Here is a 20,204-nt window from a genome sequence, read left to right on the forward strand (position 1 = left end):
CAGAGCATTTCATTTCTTGGCCCTGGTACAGAGTCCTCAGGCTCTCCAGCACAGGAAGGCAGCAGGAGTTTAATTCAGTTGGCAGTGAGTGATGCATTCACTGCGATGCATGACACCAAAGGGCAGCAGGTCTCCTAGCAGGAGCTGGCTGCAGGTTCATCAACCTCTGCAAGAAAGCACGAGGGTGAGAAATGAGGAGAAAATGTCCCAGGTGCAGAGTGAGTCCCAGAGGCCATGCTTGTGCTTCCCAAGATGCCATCACCCTCCTGGCATTGTTCTTCGGGTGGGTAGCTCAGTCCAGTTCATGGTTCATCCTGGAAGGGCAGCCCACTGTGAGCAGCCCAGGTGTGCCGCCAACCCCAGCAGGGGGATGCTGGAATATTCTGTGCTTAAATAGGCTATTGAGCATGCTTAAATCAGTGATATCTGCTGGCTGTTTTCTGCTCCAGCAGTAGCAACCACTGCTGGAGACATATTACAATGAAGCCAGGGCAAGATGAACACTTCTTGGCAGCAGGACTTTCCAGGAGAGGGAGTTGCTCCGAGGAGGAAATCCCATTGCGCTTTCCCTCCCCGTCCCCAAACACTGTGTAACTCTGATATCTTGTCCTCATCGTAGGAGCAGCTGGCAGTGGGTGCCAGGGAAATTCCCAGCCTTGGGACAAGTGTGCTGGGGTCACCTGGGCTTCCTAGTGGCACCAGCACCCTGAGCCACGCTGGGGACCAGCCTCAAGGGGCTGCCTGGTCTCACTCACAGTCCTGTACCGCTCAGAGGCAGCTGGGCTGTGGGTGATAGACTCACTGGTCACTGGCTTACAACAGTCGTGGTACAGCCAGGAATTTCACTGGCACGTTTATGCCTGTGCCCAGGGAATACACCCCACTGTACGCACCCCAGGAGCCTGCATTTTGGCTGTGTGAAAGAGGCAGATGGACAGCTCATATTGAGGCCCTGGGAAGATTTCCCCCTGCTGTGGAGGAACAGAGCTCTACTGCCCCTCATAAAGCTAGACTGAGTCCCAAAGCTTCCTTGGACATTGTAGGCAAGTCCCCGAGAGCACCATCCCCAGCTGTGGGGATGTAGCCAGCTCTGCTCCCTGCAGTCACTGGGCTGTGCCTGGCTCTCTGGCAACCTTACGCCTCTGCTGCAAAGCCGAGAGCTGCGGTACTGAGCCACAGGAAGAGACACGAGATGAAGAGTGGTGTTATATCCTCCCTTCAAAACATCTTCTGCGTCTTCTCGAAGCCTTTGCAGCAGGTTGACCTGTGAGGCACTGCAGGCATGGGTGAGCTCATCCCACCAAGATGCCACCAGGACTGCCCATTCCTCGTTACACACAAGGGCAAGACAGAGGAGCCCAGGTCTCTATAGGAAAGAGCTTGAACCAGGCTGTTTTGCCCTGAGAAAGGTGATTTTTTTTTTTTTTACAAGGGGATGTTTCACAGGAAGGCATCAAGGGAACTTTCAGTGGAATAACAACCGTCTGAGTTGCTTCAGCTTCCCTGGTTTGTCTCTACATGTTAGTGCTTCTCAACCTCAGCTGGTTTTGAACTGTTAAAATAATATTGCGTTATTATTCCTAATGCTGCTTTGATATTTTGAAGGTGAAGCTTTCCTCACCCCTCTGTTCTGAGGAAGACTTGGGTATTTAAGACTTTTTGTTCCAACTTGGAAACAATTGAAAGTGCTGGAATTTCCCACTTTTGGAAATTCCAGTTCTTTTCTCCTGGGCACTGGTGGGGGGAAGTGCAAACATTAACTGTTTGGGGGTGTAGCCTCTATGGCACATGCCTTCAACTGCTTCTTTAGCAACTTGAAAGCACAGGAAACCATGTACGAAGACGGGTTGATGCCATCAAGCCCGATTTGTATCTCTGTTTTATAAAAGCATCATCCACACAACGGCACAAACCCTGCCGGGGGTTTTCAGTGTCATGAGTCAAAGCTCTCAGCAAAATCCCTGTACTGCTGCCAGCCCTTGATATATTTCCAGCCCCTTTCTCAGTAGCAGGGGACCCTGCAGTGCTGCTCAGCAGGGTTTTGGGGTTTCCAGGGCCCTCCCTGGGGCTTGAGGCAGGGCTTCTGCCCACATTTGTCTGCAGGAGCAAGGAGACACTGGGACTCCTCAGCAAGGGTTTGCTCCCACCCAAACCTGCCCCAATAAATGGACCACTCTTGCCCCAGGGTCAGCAACGGTAAGGTTTTATTTATGATATTTAAAATTGTCTTTTCCATCTGGGTAAATTCCTGGGTTAGTGGCGTATTTGAGTGTGAATTATTTTGCACTGAGGCAGATAATAATTCCCCTACCCAGAACCCTCTGCTCCCCTCCCCAAGACTCCCCCACTTGCAATGCAGTGTTGCTTTCCAGCACAAAGTGAGTTGTCCTCTGCAGGGAACCGCGCGTCCCCTGAAGCTGCAGTGACATCAAGGCGGTGGGTGTGTGCGTGCTGGCTCAGACATGAAGAAGGAGCTCCCGTGGCCACCTAATCCTCCCCACCGCACAGGGCCAGCAGAGCCTTGCGGTAGTCACCAGAGGTGTCTTTCTGCAAGAGGGAGACCTACATCAGAGAACTGCCTGCTGATGACTGCCCCCGAGGAGCCCAGTTCAAGGTGCTGGGCATGGGAAAGGCACAGCTCTATGCCCTGGCCACCCCACAGGCATCCACGCAGCAGTGGAAGCTGTCAGCTCATCCCCTCTACATTCAGATCTGCCAACACCAGGGCTGGCTGGGGCAGGTTCCTCCTCCCCAGGCAATGCTCAGCCCTTGTGCCGCTTATGGCATCGCTCATGGCTCAGGTCTCTGCAGAGCTCATGGCCAGGGCTCAGCCAGACCAGGTGACAAGCTGGGGAATGATGCCCACATCCCCTCACCTCAATCATGTGGTGCAGCGATTTGTCAAACAGGTCAATGAACTCGCCCCGAATGTTTAACAGGTCGATCTCACTCCGCGAAATCATGATCCGGGTGAGGGTCCTCTCATCCGTGCCAGCACCCTGCAAAGGGGAGCTTGAACAAATAACTCTGGAGGGGCTGGGGTTAAGGACCCTCCTGGCATCTCCAGCACAGTCCAAGCTGTGGACCTCCTCTTGTATGTGTGCTGAAGCTGGCTGTGTGCCCTGCCAGCCCCAGAAAATTAGTGCAATATTTGACCTCAGCCCTGCCTTGCAGTGCTGGGGAGAGCCGGGGCCAGACCCCATCACTGCTCTGCGGTTAAAACACTGAGTCCCAAAGGATGTCTCCCACCACAGCACCCTCCCACAAGCCCAGCCCCAGGAGAACTTGTCCGCACCTTCATGGACTTGTAGAGCTTGTCAGCGAAGAAGGCCGGCTTGTTCTTCACGCTCCGGACTATAATACACAGAGGGGAGAGAAAATGGGCTCCTGGCTCACAACACCCAGGGGACACATCACAGCAAGGAGCTGTGCCACCCACTGGGTCAGCTGCAAGCCCTCCTCCTGCAAGGTTGCAGACTTGATCCCGTAGGACACTCTATAAATGTCCCACCCCCATGCCACACAGGCAGCAGGAATGTGCCACTGCATTGCCTTGGCAGAGACAAGTGAAGGAGCTGCCCATCCCTGAGGGAGCAGCCACCAGGCACTGACCTATGGCCAGGAAGGCGTCCCTCACGTCTCCTGACATCCGCTTCCTGATGGCATGTTCCACATCGTGGTTGGTCATTTTGATGAACTCCTGAAACACTGGGCATTGGGAGAGGAGAGGGGTCACTGTCAAGTCACTCAGTCCCAGCCCTACGCACCCAGGAGACCCAAGCCTCAACCATGGAGACTTCTGGATCAGATGGGACAAGAGCAGACTTTGCTGACCTCATCCAGCCACCTCAAGTACCATCTCCTACCAGTGGGGAGACAGGACCACCCCAACCTCCTGCTACCTGGGAGTCCCATCCAGCCCAAATCAAAGCACTTGTGTGTTGGCAGCGATGGAGAAATGAGGTCCTACCTCTGCGGAGGTGGGGGTAGCTGCGGGTGCAGAGGATGCTGAGGAAGCGAGTCTCCAGGGAGTCCTTGGAGTCATTGCTGGAGACATCAGCAAGTTTCTGAGAAAACAACCACGAGTGAAAAGGGGGACAGGGTGCAGGCGTAGCAGAGTGGGGCAAAGATGTCAAACAGCTCTTCCTGGGACAGCCAGTCCTGGACTCCCTCTTGCAAAGAGGGTGGCCTCTGAGAAAATACATTTTCCAGTTAGGACTTTCTTTTTCTAGTCTGTTGAGAAGGATGGTTTGAAGGTGGCCAAGATTGAAGAGGGAATTCAGAGCTGCCAGACATGGGAGCCTCCCTCACCCTGGGCCACAGTAACGCTGCCCATGGGTGAAAAAGCTTCCACCTCTGATGTGGGGCTGGGTGAGGAGGCTGTACTCACTGTGCTCATTAAGCTATTGCAATAGAAAGTCATCCTTTCCCCACTTTCCACTTTTTCTGAGCCAGGGAAGCCAGCCCCATGCCCCACACAGCCAGGAACATGTCCTACATCCAGGCAGCAGGCAGAATTAGTCCCCTGCCCTCCCAAGAGCAGGAAGGTGCCTTTCCCTCTGCCTTGCCCTGCTCTCTCCATGCTCAGCACTGCTGGGAAGCTGCCTTGTGCAGGTCCCATCTGTCCCCTTGCCACTCCATCCTCATGCAAGGACCTTGGAGCCCTGCACAATCAAGCACAGCCTGCATGGCCAAAAGAACCAGTCTGTGGGGCTGCTCCTCCTAGCCCTGCACCCAAGGACCCCAGCATCCTCTCAAACAAGCAGAAGGCTGAGGAGCGAAAGGCCAGGCACTCACCAGGGTCTCAGCCACAACCTGGTGGAGAGAAAGAGAGAGACAGGAAGACAACAGCGTCAGAAGGTGCTTCTCAATGTTTATCCTTCCCTGACAAAGCAAGGGAAGTCTAGCAAAATCCCCTAAAATAACCTGCCTCCAGCTCCCTTGCTTCCCTATGGGTGGGCCTGATCTTAGGACCCGTGTTCTCCTCCAGTTTGGCCTCTACACCACTACCCGGGGTGGGGGCTGGACTTCAGGCAAGCAAAGTGAGCTCCACACCCCTGGGGCTTGGGTACCAGCACATTGCTCCTTGGGGAGCATCCTTGCATGGCACCCAGCTGGCTTATAGCAGCCTACCCACCTCTGCCAGGCACAGGCGGTGGGAAAGAAGGGAAGGGCAGCTTTGCTGTCAAAATACAGCACGGCACCAGGCCAGCTGCCTGGCTCATCCCTGGGTTTGTCATCCCTGTCTCTCTCTTTCTCTGCAGCAGGTCGAGGCGAGCAGCAGTGCATGTGGCAGGGTGCAGGCAGCGCAGCATCCGCTCCCTCTGCCGGCAGCGGCTCCACTGGGAGAGCTGCATGTCTGCATGATGCCAGCATGCGATGGAGCCAGAGGCACTGGGGCAGGACAGCCAAGCGAAAGCTCGCGTTTGGCCCTGCACCACGATTCCCAGCTCCTTTCAGAAAAGACTTGGCCAAAGGAACAAGACCCTGGGGGTCACAGGTCACAGGACTGGAAGCTGAGCCAGGTGGTTGAGCCCTAGCACCCTCCAGCACTGTTGGTGACTGCACAGCCTTCCCTCTCCATTCCTGGCTCATCACAGCTCAGTAAAGACAAGTTTGAGGGCTGGGGCTAGCATTCTGGCACATTGCCTGGATGAAAAGCAGCTTAGATTTCAGGGCTGCCCCATGCATAGACTAAGAGCTGGGTGGCTCCTGCAGCCCAGCCCAAAGCTGCTTTTGGAGCTCAAGTGCCAGATTTCAGCATCAGCGTGTGTTACTGGAGCTAAAAGTGGCAGCTTTGCACAAGAAATGGTGCAGTCCTGGTCAGGAGCTCCTTGTGCCTGGGCCTTAGGGCTGCTCTCATGGTTTGCAGCTTCCCTGATCATGGAGCAGCAGAGCTCAGGACATGAGAAATGAGGCCTGAGAGCTTTACCTTCAAGGGTGTCACTTCACCTGGCACCCTTCCCCTGCAGCTGACAGAGATCCTGCCCCAGCAGCATTCACCTCCCTGTGGATGCCACCCCAACATCCTCATATTTTTAACACAGAGCCTGTGACAGCACTGCCAGTACTGTTCTTACCTTGGCATCTTCATGCGCCTGTGTGAGGTTCTCTGGTCCCTCATCACGGTTGCCCTGTTGGTTTAATAGAAAAATCATGGAGCTGGGAAAGGGACATCTCCTGGGAGAGCCCCAAGCGAGGGGTGGCAGACAGGATGCAGCAGCGCTGCCCTGCCAGGCAGTGATGCTCTGTCTCCTCCACAGCCATGTCCTCGCAGATCCCCAACGCTCCCCATGACAGAGAAGGGACAATCCCCAGCTGCCCTTACCAGAGCCAGGGAGACCAGAATCCTCTTGAAGTGCCCTGAGGTGTCAGAGCTCAGGTCGTCTTCCAGGCGCTTGTGGTAGGCTGTGGAGAAGGAGAAAGCTGAGCCCTGCACCTCACCTGTGGCTTTGCTTCCCACCCACGAGTGCCTGTTGTGCCACGATCCCCGTGGGGCTTGTGGATGGTGGTGACTCTCCTCCAGCCTTTGCATGGCTGAAGTAGATGCCTCCATCTCCTATTTTCAAGCCTGGGGATCAGCCCAGCAGCTCTAATGCCCTGGGCACAAGCACAGCCTCTTGCTCCAGGTGCTCCTGAGAGAAAGGGGTCACTGTGAAAGAGCTCTCAGGGGAGAAGATGTTGGTGGCAGAGCTGGGGCATGTCACCGTGACATAGAGAGAGATCAGGACCAGTGCTCTGCTGAGAGTGACCAGCCTCAGAGCCTTCTGTTTAATAAAACCACAGGCTCTCTGGGGGAGAATGGGCTGGGGATTCAGCCTGGAGCTGGAAGCTCTTGTTCCGTATGGAGAAGGGGGCATGATGGAAGGGAAAGAGGAGTTCAGGGTATGGGGGTGTGAGAAATCACATAGTGGATTTGAGGACTCCTGCCAGCCTCATCCCAGTTTTCCACTTCTCTTTAATAAGGTGTTGGACTTGGGAACAAGCTGCTCTTGCCTGAAGGCACTAACAGATCTTCACAAAACCAAGCCATGAACCCAGCCCAGAGACCAAAATTGTACCCTGGGGTCTGAAAAGGGCCTTGTACAGTGTTAAATACTGTCCATGCCCAGGATTTTGGGTGCTCCCCATGTCCCTCCTCTGCCTTACCTTCCTGATATGCTTCATTGATAGCCGCAATCTCCTGGTTGTTCCGCGTGGCCATGATTTCAATGAGGACACTCTCATCTGTGCCAGCCCCCTGCAAGAGAGCGGCATGGTGGGATGCTGCAGGTGCCAGCACTGGATCCTGCAGCATCACCCCTCCAGTGCCAGGGGAGCCCGAGCTCCTCTAACCCCAGCGCTAGCACGTGCTGAGAGTCCGCGTCCAACAAACGGCCCCAAGTGCTGATAGGAACCATCCCAGAGGTGTCCAGGTGGGGACCCAACTGGTGTGACTGGTGGATAGCGCTGAATGCCACTGGTTTACCCCTATCCTGGCTCTCCTGTGGCTGCCAGCATCTGGCAGGGCATTGCTCCTGCTGCAGCCTGGGGATGCTCTTTAAAGCAGTGGGAGGCCTCCCTGAGAGGCTTTGTATATGAGCTTTCTGGGCTGCAAAGAGGCTTAGCTGGGCTCTCAGCAGATCTTGAGAGCAAAACAGGTCTTTATCCTGGTGCTTTGTGCTCAGCTTTCCTGCGTTGTGCTCAGAGCCCCAGCGCCGCTGGCAGTGCAGATATAACCATAGCAAAAACCACCTTGTTCTCAAGTGCTGAAGCTGATCCCACCAGTGTGGCAGTTACCTCCACAGCCTTCCTCAGCTGCTTGGCATCGTACTGCGCCGGCGTCAGCATGAGCCCGAGGATCAGCTTGGCCAAGCTCCCTGACAGCTCAGATTTCAGGTCTGCCATCAGGTCCTGCAAAAGCAGTTCAGCTCAGACTGACCCAGCTCCTTCTGCAGGGATGGACCAGCCGAGGCAACACCAGGGAGAGAACAGGGGATGAGAGCGTGGAGGTGGGAAATATCTGGGAAGACACTTGGAGTTGTTTAAGGTGACATTTTGGACGGTGGCTCTGGGGAGATCCTGGCTCTGGAGCTCTTTGTGTGAGGCTGAGGATGGGCCAAGCGAAGGGGAAAGGGGTGCCCTGCCCTCGGGCTGGTGGATCCTCCTCAACAGGAGGCTGGTTGACAACTTGGTCTTCCTTGGGGAGTCACAACAGAGCAAAGCAGGTGCCCTGGCTGCTGAGTGCTCCCTGGGCAGGATTTCTTTCAGCAAGGGGCAGATCTTCATGCAGGAGGGGTGAGAACGCGGGCAGCAGGAGCGGGGTGGGAGGGAAGCCAGCAGTACCCTGCCGTAGTGAGCCTTATAAGCCTTTAGGATCTGCTGCCTCTGGGCGTTGCTCCTCTGTGTCAGCACATCGATGATGGCCCCTTCGTCCGTGCCTGCAATGACAGCAGTGATGCTGGGAGAGTTGAGGGGGTCAGCAGAGCCACACGTCACCTCTAACTGCAGGTACATCTCTGTGTCCCCCCCACCTAATTTGGAAACGGGGAAGAGGGAGCTCCCACAGCTCCAAAACTGGGTCTTTTCCTGCTCCCCAGAGCTTTTACATACATGGAGCAGGGTGGGTTTTCTGCCCCAGGAGCTGTTGAGGAGTTAGAGAAAGGGGCTGGGTGCATGGTCCCCACTTACCCAGGCCCTTCATCGCCTTCCTCAGCACCTGCGCGTCCCCATCATCATTGAAGCCTGCTGCAGGCTGCACGGTTCCTCGCAGCTGTGGGTGTACAGAGGGGTTTGGGTTCATCCCTGAGCCGGGCACAATGGAGGGAGGGAAGGAGCGAGAGAGGCAGGGAAGACGGAAGAGAGGGAAGGTGCCACTCAGTAAGCCGAGGCCAAAGCAAGTCGTGTGTTAGTGCAAGCACCTGGGGCTCAGTGAGGATGTCCCTGCCACTGTCGCCCCTTCCATCAAGGGGCAAACCATAGCCAGGCCAGCAGAGAGCGGGGAGAAGACAGCAACAGACAGTCCCTGGAGTCTCAGTGTTACATCCCCCTCCCCTAGAGCTGAGACATCTCAGCCAGGACTGACCACATCAGCTGAGAGCCAGAAGAGGAGTCGCTGAAAGGGTACCCACTCCTGCCCTGTAATTCTACCCTCCTTACAGCTCCCAGCACATCTCTGTCCTCCCATCACACGTAGAGCTCAGGCTGCCTTTTCTGCACATACCAAGGCACACTTTGGGGGTGCCTCCAGCTGCATGCAGGGTGCTGTGCCCTGGCCAGCCCTGGTGTCGGGCTGAGCTGCCCTGGGGAGCAGGAGGTCTCTGTGGCACCAGACCCAAGGTTGCACGTGATGCTTTTCACAGACATGCAGGGCCTGCTGCCCCGAGGGAGGGAAGCCTCAAAGAGAGGAAGGGGTTAGTGGAGCCATGAGGGGCGGCCAGCCCTGCTGGGGTTCCATCCCACCAACCTCGTGCCCCAAAACCAGAGAAAAGGTGTTGAGAGAAGCCGCCAAGCGAGAGGCAGTGCAGAGGTGTGGGGCTGGCCGTACCCCATGGCAGAGAGAAGCAGCCACGTGTCCCAAGCTGGCAGGGAGTAGAGAGGAGTGCGGGGGAGCTGGGGAGTGCTGACCTCTACTTTGGCCACCGCGCTAAGCTCCCACATCCGATAGGCCACCTGCGCCGCCTCAGGGAAGAACTCACCTGCAGCACTGCAACAGGAGGGCAAGGACAGGGCACAGTGAGCCATGGGGACCCCATGCCCCAACAACAACCCCCTCCTGCCCCTCCACGAGAGGTGTTTGGCACCCACCAGGTGCCAGCTGGAGGTAGGCAGGAGCTGGGTGTTTGCAGTGGGGCTAGGTGGGAGTGGGGGGACATGGGTGGTGAATCCCAACCACCCCCACCAGAACATTCTCCCTCCAAATCACAGCATCACCAGGTTGGAAAAGACCCACTGGATCATTGAGCCATGCCTGCCATGTGCCAAGGAAGAAGCACGGCATCATGGTTGGCCAAGCAGAGGGGCCACAGGGCCCCCTGTACCGAACTGCTGTCACTGAAGGTGCTGCCACTCCAGGTGCTCCACCAGGCTCTGACCCGGAGGTTCGTACCCAGCACCGGGGAGATGAAACAATGAATGACAGGCAGTCTTACTCATCATCCCCTCCACACAGCTTCAGCAGGGCCTTCTTGTACTCCCCAGAGGTGTCCTCCTGGAAAGACAAATGGAGAGAGAAACACGTGGCAATGAGGGTCAGGGTATGGGGGTGTGAGACTGGCACGTGAAGAGGGGTCTCCCCGAGCCTTGTTCTCAGAGATGGACCTCAGAGGGCTCAGCTTTCCCACAGTCTCTGGTATCCTGAGGGACACAGCACTAGAAGCTGCTCGGAGGGTCACCAGGGACCCCCAGCACTTACCTTTATCATGTTGTAGAGGGATTTATCATACTTGGTCCTGAACACCTCCCGGATGTCCAGCATATCGATCTCACTGCGGGACACCATGATGCGGATCAGCGTGTTGTCTCTTGTGCCCAGTCCCTGCAAAAAAGGAGTCGTCGCATGAAGCCTGGGGTGACCAAGCAACCCTGCTCAGCCCATCACATTTGGGACCCCCTATCAGATTTCTACCCAGGTCCAGGTCTGAAGGAATAACTCCTTTGGAGGGAAGAATGGAGACCCCAGGTCACAGGACCTGAATTCATGGACCTGTGTCACTCTGTAACATCCCACAGCAAGAGGACCCCTCCTCTCAACGCTGTGGGGGACCCCCTGGAGAAGGGGTGATCCACTTACCTTCATGGCCTTGTAGAGCCTTTCTGCAAAATACTCTGCTGTGCTTCTGATGCACTTCACTGCAAAGAAATAGAGGTGTGGTGAGGGATGCTGGCACCCGGCTTCACCAGCACCCCAGCCTCTGAGCCCCTTGGGCACCACATTCAGCCTCCCCATCTGCCCTGAATGTACTCCCTAAAACCAGGTACAGCCACAATCCTGACCCCCCTGGTTCTTGCACGGAGCCCTCCCACCCCATCAAGGCCAGCAGTATGTTTTCACAGCACTCTGCACTCAGGAGCTGACATACCCACAGCCAACATCAGCTTCTCAAAGTCACCAGAGAGCTCTCCCTTGATGCTCCTCTCAATTGGCTTCCCAGAAATCTTCAGGTACTCATCAAAGACTGCAGGACAAGAGTGAGATGATGGCTGGAGAAGTTGCCAAGATACCTTCAAGCCCAACACCAAGCTCACAGAAGATCCTTACCCAGGCGGAGGTGCTGCTTGCTTCGCCGGCCAAGGATGTAGATGAACTGGGCCTCATCTGTGCCCCATTTCAGTTCCCCAGCTTCCAGCAGGTCCTTGTAGGATGAGGAAGGTGGCAGAGCCTGAGTCAGGGTGCTGCTCATGTGAGGCTCTGCCCAAGCACGGGCTCTCTTGGTGCACACCTGCCTTTTGCAGGCCTAAGTCTGGATGGTCCCAGTGCCACCAGCCCTGTCCCTGCCTGGATGCCACCCATTCAAGTGACCTGCCAAGCCTCACCTTGGCGTCCTGCTCTACCAGGTCCTCGCTCACGACATCATCCTCCTCCCTGGCACCCTGTGGGACAGAGGCAGGCTTAGCCCTGCTGGCTGCAGTCACCTATCACCTACAGATGCTGGACAGATGGACATACCTGAAGCAGAACAACAAGCATCTTCTTGAAGTGGCCTGATGTGTCTCCAACAATGTCAGCTTCCAGGTCTCTCTCATAGGCTGGTGGAAGAGGGAGAGGTCAGGGTCTGGAAAGCTGGATCCACTCACCTCTACTCCTTCTCCTGGTCCAAGGGGACACAGGGCAGCCCCTGCCTTTCCTCAGCGCTCACCATCTTTGTAAGCAGCCACCAGGTTGTGGATCTCCTGGTTGGTGCGGGATGCAAGGATCTCAATGAGGCACTTCTCATCTGTGCCGATGCCCTGCAGGCAGAGACACAGTGCCATGAGCAGAGGGGCCAGCCAGGGTGTCCTTGGAGGGGCCCCAGAAGGGCTGCCCACCCCTTACCGCGATGGCATCTTTGATCTCCTTGGCATCACCGTAAGCCGGGGGCCGCATCAGACTCACAATCAGCCGCTCAAACTTCCCTGTCAGCTCATACTTGAGGTCTGCGATGAGGTCCTGGTGGAGGGGGTGAAAGGGGCTGGTGGACCCTTTGCTCCACAGCATTTCTGAGTGGGTCCAGGGAGAGGTGGGTCCCTGAATGGACTGGATGGTGGCAGCTGTGGCCACCTGCTTCTGCAGTAGGAGCACAGACCAGGGAGCTCTTACCTTCCCATAGATGGACTTGTAGGCTTGGCAGATCTCCACTCGCTGCTTGTTGCTTCGGGATGTGATGAGGTCGAGGATAGCCTCCTTGTCACTGCCTGGGGAGAAAGCCGGGAGTCACGCTTAGCCCCACAGCTGGGTCTCACCCCCCATGGCTGGGGCTTATCGGAGCCAACCTGCTGTGCCCAAAGCTGCTTGTGACTTGGGGACAGGAGGAGAAGCACAGCAGAGCTGGCTCTAGGGAGGAATAGTGAGCCAGGAGAGGTCCTGGCACGCATCTAAAGTAGACAGGGAGGGGAGGACACCCAGCCATGCAAGGGTCAATCAAAGGAAAAGGGGACATCTGATAATCCAGAGAAATGTACGTACCAAATCCTTTCATGGCATTGTACAAGGCCTCTGCATCTTGGTTGGCATCAAAGCCTGGAAAATCCTTCACTGATCCCCTGTAGACCTAGAGGAAAGGAAGTTGAAAAGGTGAAAGGGTAAGGAGCATCCCCTATGGGATCAGGGAAGGAGAAGTTGAAGCTGAGAAGGATTCGGCTGAGATCCACTCCTGCCTGGGCTGCCTTAAGGCAAAGCTCAGCCTCAAACACAGACACTTGTTCTCCCCAATTGTTTCCTGTTTGCTCTCCCTGCTGTGCTCATTGTTTGCTGGCCACATCACAGCAGTACACAGCCTTCCCTCGCTGCTCTCTGGCATTGCTCTCAGTTTGCTTATCGTGCCCTGTGTTTAAGCTGGATACAAACCCTCCCCACTGCAGCAGCAAGAGCTGCTTCTTGAGCACATTTGGGTTCCCAGGTCCATCTGGGGAGACGGTGGGATATCAAGAGGAAAAGGGGAGACGCCCCTGAACCCAGGGGAAGGCACAGAGGGACCAGGGTGACCCTCCCACAACACAGCCAGGCCAACAGGAGTTACGGGAGGTGGATTGGGAGCAATGAAGTAATTTTCCTAATGCCTGTTGTGAGCAGAGAACCCCTCTGGATGCACAGCTTCCAAATGACGAGACACATTTGGAGGCACAAAATCATTGTAAGCTGCTAGGCACAAAGCACCAAGAAGTGCTAGAGCTGCCAACAGGTTGTCCTGCCCCAGTGTGCACTCCCAAAGGGCTCAGGATGGTCCAAGAGATGAGAGCAGAGATCCTGGATGCAGGGAAAGACCTTCCCAGGAGACCGAGAAATCCTGCGGGCTGGCATGATCCAATTCTGTCTGCACCTCCAGGCTGCACCCAGAGACCTCAGGAAAAAGCAGGGACTGGGCTTTCCTTCCTCAGGTCAGCTTTGTCCATGGAATTCAGCTCAGGAGAGCCTGGGGCCAGACTCTGAACGAGATCAGCACAAACCCTGGGTAGAAGCAGATGTGAAACCAGCTCAGTAAGGAACTGGGACCTATTCCCGCTGGAGGCAGGAAGTGGGAAGAGCTGAACAGCAGCTTTCTTTAGTGGTTTTGCTGGGTAGTGATAGGGCTGAGCCATGTCAGCACCCTGGGAAACTCTGAGCATCTTCCCTTGGCTCTGCTTGTACCATGTGCCAGCCGGGTGTGCACACCTTACAGGGCTCTCTTGCTCAGGATCTGCTGCAGCACTTGTTTAAAATCCCCAAAGGCTCTATGAATGCCCAGGGCTGTTGCCAGCATCGGGTATCTGAACCCAACACGTCCCCAGAGAATCATAGAATCACCAGGTTGGAAGAGACCCACCGGATCATCGAGTCCAACCATTAGAAGATGGGCATCAGGCAGGCAGCACCATTGCCAGCATCCCTGACCCAGCAAGTGCCTCCAGGAATGAAACCAAGGGGATGAACATGGGACAGCCCTGTACCTGTGACTCCCCTGGGCCCCATCCCACCGCTGCAGCACCACAGCCCCACTGTGCATCTCACAGCTGGCCTCTGTACCCCCCTTTCCCAGGGAAAAATCATTCTGGCTGGGCACATCCCACAAGTCCCCTTGGGAGGAGTTGCTGGCACTGGTGTCCTACGTGGTGGGGACCAGGTCAGACAAGAGGAGACGCTGCCCTTCGAGGGAGCCAGGCAGGCACGGGGACAGATCGTATTGCAGGCGATTCATCCAGAGAGCTGGATTTAGCCCCGCTTCCCGGCAGTTCCAAGACCCTCCTGGCTCAGTGCAAGCTGCTGCCCACACACATGCCTTGCAGAGGCACGAATAAGGAGTTGCAGGGCAAAGGAGGTGCCCAGAGGATGAAGGGAGTTGGAAGGTACTGGGGTTGCACAGGTGGTTGATGGGGAAACAAGATGTTGACCCAGGTTGAATGGGAAGGAGGAGCAGGACTGAGTTCCTGCCTGCTGAGCCATCGAAGCACAAGCCACATGCCTTGCTGCAGTGCTGCCATGGTGTGGCAAGGGAAACTGAGGCAGGAGCTCAGCGCTGTGTATTACCCTGCAACCTTCTGGGAACAAGCCCTAGGGAGATGCAGAAACATTGATTGAGAGGGAAACAGCATCCTGCCTACTGCTCCCTCCTCACACCCCTATCCTCCTTTAGATCCCTGCTTCAGCTGCCGGGGCCCCTGCCTCCCCTCCTCCAGCCTCTGAGTCATCCCAGCCTGCCCAGGACCTCCTAGCTAAAAATAAGCCAGGCTGGGGCTGCGAGGGTGGAAGCAAAATTCCCAGTGTGGCTTCGCTCCCTCCCATCGCACAGCGCTCGGAGCCCTGGACCACCAGAGGGGTGATGCTCACTGGTGCTGTGCCTCAGTTCCCCACTCACAGGCAGCCACCCCCTGGCTGGGCAGGAAGCCGCAGGTAATTGGGTTTGAGGCAACGATTACTTGATTTCTCAAGGGAATGGAAAAAGCAGAGCCTGGCGTCAAGCAGCGGAGAAGGCAGGTTCTGGACTTGAACTCCTCCCCTGCGTGGCATCCCGCAGGCAGGCTGCACCTCACCAGCCGCAGCTGCCCTCCGAGCCAGGCTTTTCCACCCACGCTAAGATGTTTTCCTGGCTGCTAGGAAGCACCTGCTCTCCCAGCTGTTACATTGCACCAGCCCTGGCTCAGAGGCAGGAGAAATCCATGCTGGGGGGTGAGGGGGGAGAGGCTGAAGCAGGGCTGTATGCCTTGTGGTGGGCTCAGGAACAGGCAGGATTTCTCTCCAGCAAAAGCCCAGATCCCCAGGGCAACACCTCTTCCCACAGCCCCGCTTCTCTCCAGCATTCCACTGTGGTCCCAAAAGGACTCTTGATCCTCACTGTCCTTGCTTTCCCAGTCCCCCATCCTAGCATCTGCATCACTGTTTGGAGAGGCAGGAACGTAAACAAGCTCGGGGCAGCATCGCGCTCCATGCACGTCACCATCATCCTTGCTACCCAATGGAGACTCTGCCCTGTGGCACCCTCCATGTCCATCCCTGCCATGTGTGGGTCACCCTTACCTTTCCTTTGGGTGCCATGGCTTCCCGAGCTGGAAATCACCACAGTGAGAGCAAGGAAGAGCTGCAGGAAGGAACAGAAAAGCTGATGTGAGCCAAATAACCCTCTCTATGGACTGCGTTAGCTTAGGGAGACTTTGCTCCCCTCCTTGGATGCTGCTGCCAGGCATCGCTGTGGGCATGGGATGCACGGGAGGGTGATGGCCACGTGCTGCTGGGGAGGCTCAGGGAGAGGGGCTTCACCAGTCCTTCAGTATCTAGGACCAAGCTGGGGACCCCACGGGCTGAGGGCAGCAGAGATGGGCCCCCTCAAAGCTTCCTGACAATGTCAAGAGAAACTGGGAGAGGAAGAAAGTGCTGAATACGTGGAAATGGGCCGAGTATCCTCTGCAGGGCTGACTCTCCTCGCTGCACCCCACGATGCTCCCTCTGTTCCACCAGCCCCCCAAGCCCTGGCACCATCCCAGCTTCAGCAGCTAATGGGAACGCCCCGTTGCCGCAAGAGGCTGGGCAGCCCCCACGAGATGCCACCAGCTTTTATCTGAGTTTCTGTACACCATGTCAAGGCCACCATCAATCCCACGTGTTCAGTGGAGCCCAGGAAACGCAGCCGGGTTTCCAAGGTAACTCACAGGTTGTTTTCTAACACCAGCACCATTTATAGCTGCAACCTGCTGCAATGTGGGCTCTCCCCATCCGCCCTGAGAAAGTCCCCAGACAGTGCTGTTTTGTTTGAGAAAAGCTGATGGAGGGAGAGAAACAGCTGGAAAATGGAGCCTGGCCATGAATGAACCGCTGAGCGTCAGCTGAGTGAGGCACAGCCCCTTCCTTGCCAGCACTCGCCCTCCCTCCCAGACACGTTGCAGGAGGGCCGCCCTGGGGGATTTCTTTACCCAGCTGAGCTCTGGTTTGAGCCATGGAGTGAGCAGGGGAAATCACAAGAATTTCTCTTGCTTGGCCCCCACAACCCTATGAGAGCACCCATGGCCAGGGAGACCCAGCCCTGAGCCGTTTGCATGGCTGGGTCACCCCGTTCGCATGCACGAAGCCTTCTGGCACCCACAGTCCTCCTTGCCAAGGGGAGGAAGTTTTGCAGAAAACCAGAGCTGCTTTCACCTCACCTTCTCTTTTCAGCTGGGGAGGCTGCAAGCCTTGGATGCCCTTCCCTGCAGCCCCTGGCTGGGGGACAGCCTCTGCATCCCCTGTGTGTACCAGGGGCTGCACTGCAGCTGGGGGCTGGGTGGGCGCCAGTGGATCCCAGTCCCCAGCCCATGCAGCCTTTTAATGCCACTCAGGAGCTTGTACATGCATCCTGGGTATACATAGATATGTATACATATATGCATGCCCTCCGGGGGATGGAGAAAGCCCTGCATGGCATAGACCTCCAGCTTAGCCTCATGCATGCGGCAGCCAGGCTGAGACCGCTCAGTTCATTGCAGCAGTGCTGGAGAATCGCCGGCCACACCCAGTGCCCCTGCAGTGCCTCGTCCCTGTCTCCCACCGCTGCTGGCACCTCCACAGAGGCTGGGGAAGCAGCCCCGGCGCTTACCCTGCCAGCAGGCAATTTGGGGAGGATGCCCGGGCATCCGTGGGGCAGATGGCAAAACCTGGAGCCTGCACAGCCCAGGCTTGAGGGGGTACCTGCCTCCCTCAAATGAAGAAAAAGCTTGGATTGTGGGGGTCTCTGGACAGAAAGTGCCATGAGAAACCCTAAATGATGTGCACAGCCCAATCCCTTTGTAGAACAGCCCACCCTTGCCAAAAAGCGCCTGTCCCCCAGCAGCCTGCACCCTGCGAGCCTCTTCATAGCTTCAGGCTTGGGGATTTCACCCCAGGAGGTGGCAGCTATTTTTACAGCTCATGCCAGGCGGGTGTCTCAAAGGATGGCTCCCTATTCCTGAGATTATGACACACCCAGTGCCCCACCATCCATCTTCCTGCCCGTGGGGCAGAAAGGGAGCTTCGCTGGGTTAAAAAAAGCAGCATCCATCCTCCCCACAAAGCTTGGGACATCCCCAAAGTCCCCTGCCCCACCCCAGCGCCAAAAAGTCCCACTGCCATTCTAGAGCTCTGTGAGTGCATTTGCTTGTGCAAAACTCAGCAGGTACCGAAGCAGGGGATGCTCCCCGCTGAGCCCAGCTCGCACCCCAAGGTGCAGGGACGGGTGTTCCCATGGCCACTGCAGCAGGGACAAAGGCGCATCCCAGCCGGGACACACCCATGGGCCTGCAGCGGTGCCAGCGTCTTCTCGAAAAAGCACCCGCAGGCAGTGCAGCCCCCCAAGCTTTTGTTAAAAAGGAAGAATATTTCCTAAAAAGACAAAGAAAAAGAAAACAAGGTTCCCCCCTGCAGCCACCCCTTGCACGGAGCCTCGGCTTGCACGGCTCACCGCCCAGCCAAGTTTTGCCTCCCCTGGCATGCACTGCGGTGGCTTTTGCACACCAGTATCACCCCCTTGCTTGCCACCATGATCTCCCCACACGCCAGCGCACACTTACGAGTGGCACCGAGGCCTGTCCGGTTGCGCCTTCGGGAACAGCCGGGCACCGGCACGCTCGGTGCGGACTTGTGGCCGAGCGCTCGTCCTTGGTGTGCAGCTGTTTCCTCCCAGCGAGGCGAGACGTCACCGCTCGTGAGCCCTCCAGTCCCCGCCTGCCGTGGCATTGAGATCAGGGCCACGCTCCCACCCTCTTGGCCATGCCAGACCTCAACCCCTTGGGTTTGGTTGCCCAAGGGTTGTGGGGGGACCAGATGCCACCCGCAGAAGCAGCCTGTCCCTGGCAGGTTGTGGGAAGGGGGTCCCTGGGGAGAAGAGCCCCACCAGCGAGTGCAGGGGCTGCGTGCCAGCAACGGTGACGTGCACATTGCAGGAGGATAACGGTGATTGCATTTAGACTGCGGAAATTGCACCCCTTTCCGTCCCCCCCGCTCTGGTTTCCTGGTGAACACTGGGGTGCGGGGTACCCTGCTGGTCCTGTCACCTCTGCCTGCACTAAAGCACCCCCTTTCTTGATCGAGGTGGGGACACATCCATCCCTGACTCCCTCTACAAAAGCCAAGGTGGGGGCTGGAATTTGGCCCCCCCGAACCTGCTTAAGGGGGAAGGTGCTGACTACTGCTCTGCAAAAGGAAGCATCCGTGGTGCAGGAGCTGAGCTGGGGACAGGCAGCTCACTGTTCCCCCTAACCTTCCCTCCCAATGCAGAAACAGGGATGAAAAGACCTTGTACCACAGCCGCGGGCGGAGATGGAGGCTGAGATGCTCCTGGCAGGCTGTGCTGCTGCCTGCAGCACCCCAAGGCCATTTCCTTCCTTGCCTCATCCGGGTTCACCCTGCTCCTTCCTCACCACCACCCTACACCTCAGCAACACCGAAGCTGCATCAGGGCTGGAGGAGTTGTTTGGGCTCTCCAGGAGCCACAGATAGCGGTGTTTGTGGTCCAGTTGATGGCAGCAGGAACAGATAAAACCAAGGGCTCCCTCAAGATGCTGGAGGCTGCTGGGACATGGGCATCCAAGCCTTGGTGGTACCCGCTGGCTGGAGCATCTCTCCAGGGCTACAAGGCCTAAGGGACAGCAGCCCTGAGAAGCAGGGACCCCAGGCTGGGTATGATGTACCTGATGGCTGGCATGCAGCCACGGGGCTGTGTCTTGTCCTGTACTCCCCACCCTGAGACTGCAGGCACCCCGTGAAGAGCTAACCCTCACAGCCATCCAGCCAGCATAGGCTGCTCTTTCCTGCCCTATTGTTCCTTTGAAGCAATGTCCCCTCAGCCTGGCGTTGGTGTCTGGAGACCTTGCTCATGTGAGACGGCGTGGGTGACAAGCATGGCTTTGTCCACCCTGTGCTGCTGTGCAGGACAACAGCCCCATTCCCCTCCTGGTATTGTCCACAATATGGATCTGTTACCTGATGTGCAATCCAATCACTACATCACTGAGAGAGACTTTGTTTATCCAGGTTTGTTCACGTCCTGGGTGCTTAGAGATTTTTTTCTCAAATCAAGCACACCTCAAAGGGTTTGTTGCCATCGTTTACACACAAAGTTACCCAAAGCCATATGTTATTAATTATGCATGTAATCACATATTTACATGCAATTATAATAAAGGCTAAGTCATTCCTTGCACCTTCTAAGTGGATCTTTAGGGGGAATCCAGTGGTTGGTACCTCAAAAATCACCTACTAATTTCACCCATCAGTCAACCCTTCCCAATAATTAGCAGTATGTCTAAACCACTGCTTTGGATCTTCTTAATTTAATTAAATGTCCAGCTCCTAATGCTAAAGATAGGCTAATTGATTTCACTATTATCTAACCATACAGCTGAATAGACTTTAATCCCTTACAATTAGAAAAGATATTCCTTAACTGGACCCATCTTCTCAAAGTCTCCTGCCTATCTGATAATCCTAAGATATTTTTTAAAGTATTAAAGATGTCAGGGGGTCAGGGAACATCAGTGTCCAGGTGTGTCATGGCATGCTGAGGGGGGTCAAGACCAGCAGCTCAGGGTCCACAGAGGACATGCACATC

General features: G+C 56.2%; 1 protein-coding gene across 3 annotated transcripts; it reads right to left on the minus strand.

The window, feature by feature from the left end:
• Positions 1–2,187: 2,187 nt before the first annotated feature.
• On the minus strand, positions 2,188–18,290 carry ANXA6 (annexin A6). 3 transcript variants are annotated; one of them, XM_069869001.1, is made up of 26 exons: positions 18,166–18,290; positions 15,668–15,728; positions 12,644–12,728; positions 12,278–12,372; positions 12,014–12,127; positions 11,838–11,928; positions 11,648–11,727; positions 11,515–11,571; positions 11,240–11,333; positions 11,061–11,156; positions 10,772–10,830; positions 10,394–10,516; positions 10,131–10,189; positions 9,607–9,685; positions 8,671–8,752; positions 8,326–8,420; positions 7,780–7,893; positions 7,150–7,240; positions 6,329–6,408; positions 6,081–6,134; positions 4,798–4,815; positions 3,971–4,067; positions 3,613–3,708; positions 3,296–3,354; positions 2,877–2,999; positions 2,188–2,547 (listed from the first exon to the last, which is right to left on the minus strand). In XM_069869001.1, the coding sequence occupies exons 2-26, from the start codon at positions 15,683–15,685 to the stop codon at positions 2,488–2,490; spliced, it is 2,019 nt and encodes a 672-aa protein (XP_069725102.1). In that variant the 5' UTR covers positions 15,686–15,728; positions 18,166–18,290; the 3' UTR covers positions 2,188–2,487. The 3 variants fall into 3 exon arrangements, with proteins under 3 accessions (XP_069725102.1, XP_069725105.1, XP_069725104.1); XM_069869004.1 differs by lacking the exon at positions 4,798–4,815; XM_069869003.1 differs by lacking the exon at positions 4,798–4,815 and having other exon boundaries at positions 6,063–6,134.
• Between the last annotated feature and the right edge of the window lie 1,914 nt (positions 18,291–20,204).

Source organism: Phaenicophaeus curvirostris, chromosome 15 (genome assembly GCF_032191515.1).
Source record: "Phaenicophaeus curvirostris isolate KB17595 chromosome 15, BPBGC_Pcur_1.0, whole genome shotgun sequence".
Taxonomy (NCBI): domain Eukaryota; kingdom Metazoa; phylum Chordata; class Aves; order Cuculiformes; family Cuculidae; genus Phaenicophaeus; species Phaenicophaeus curvirostris.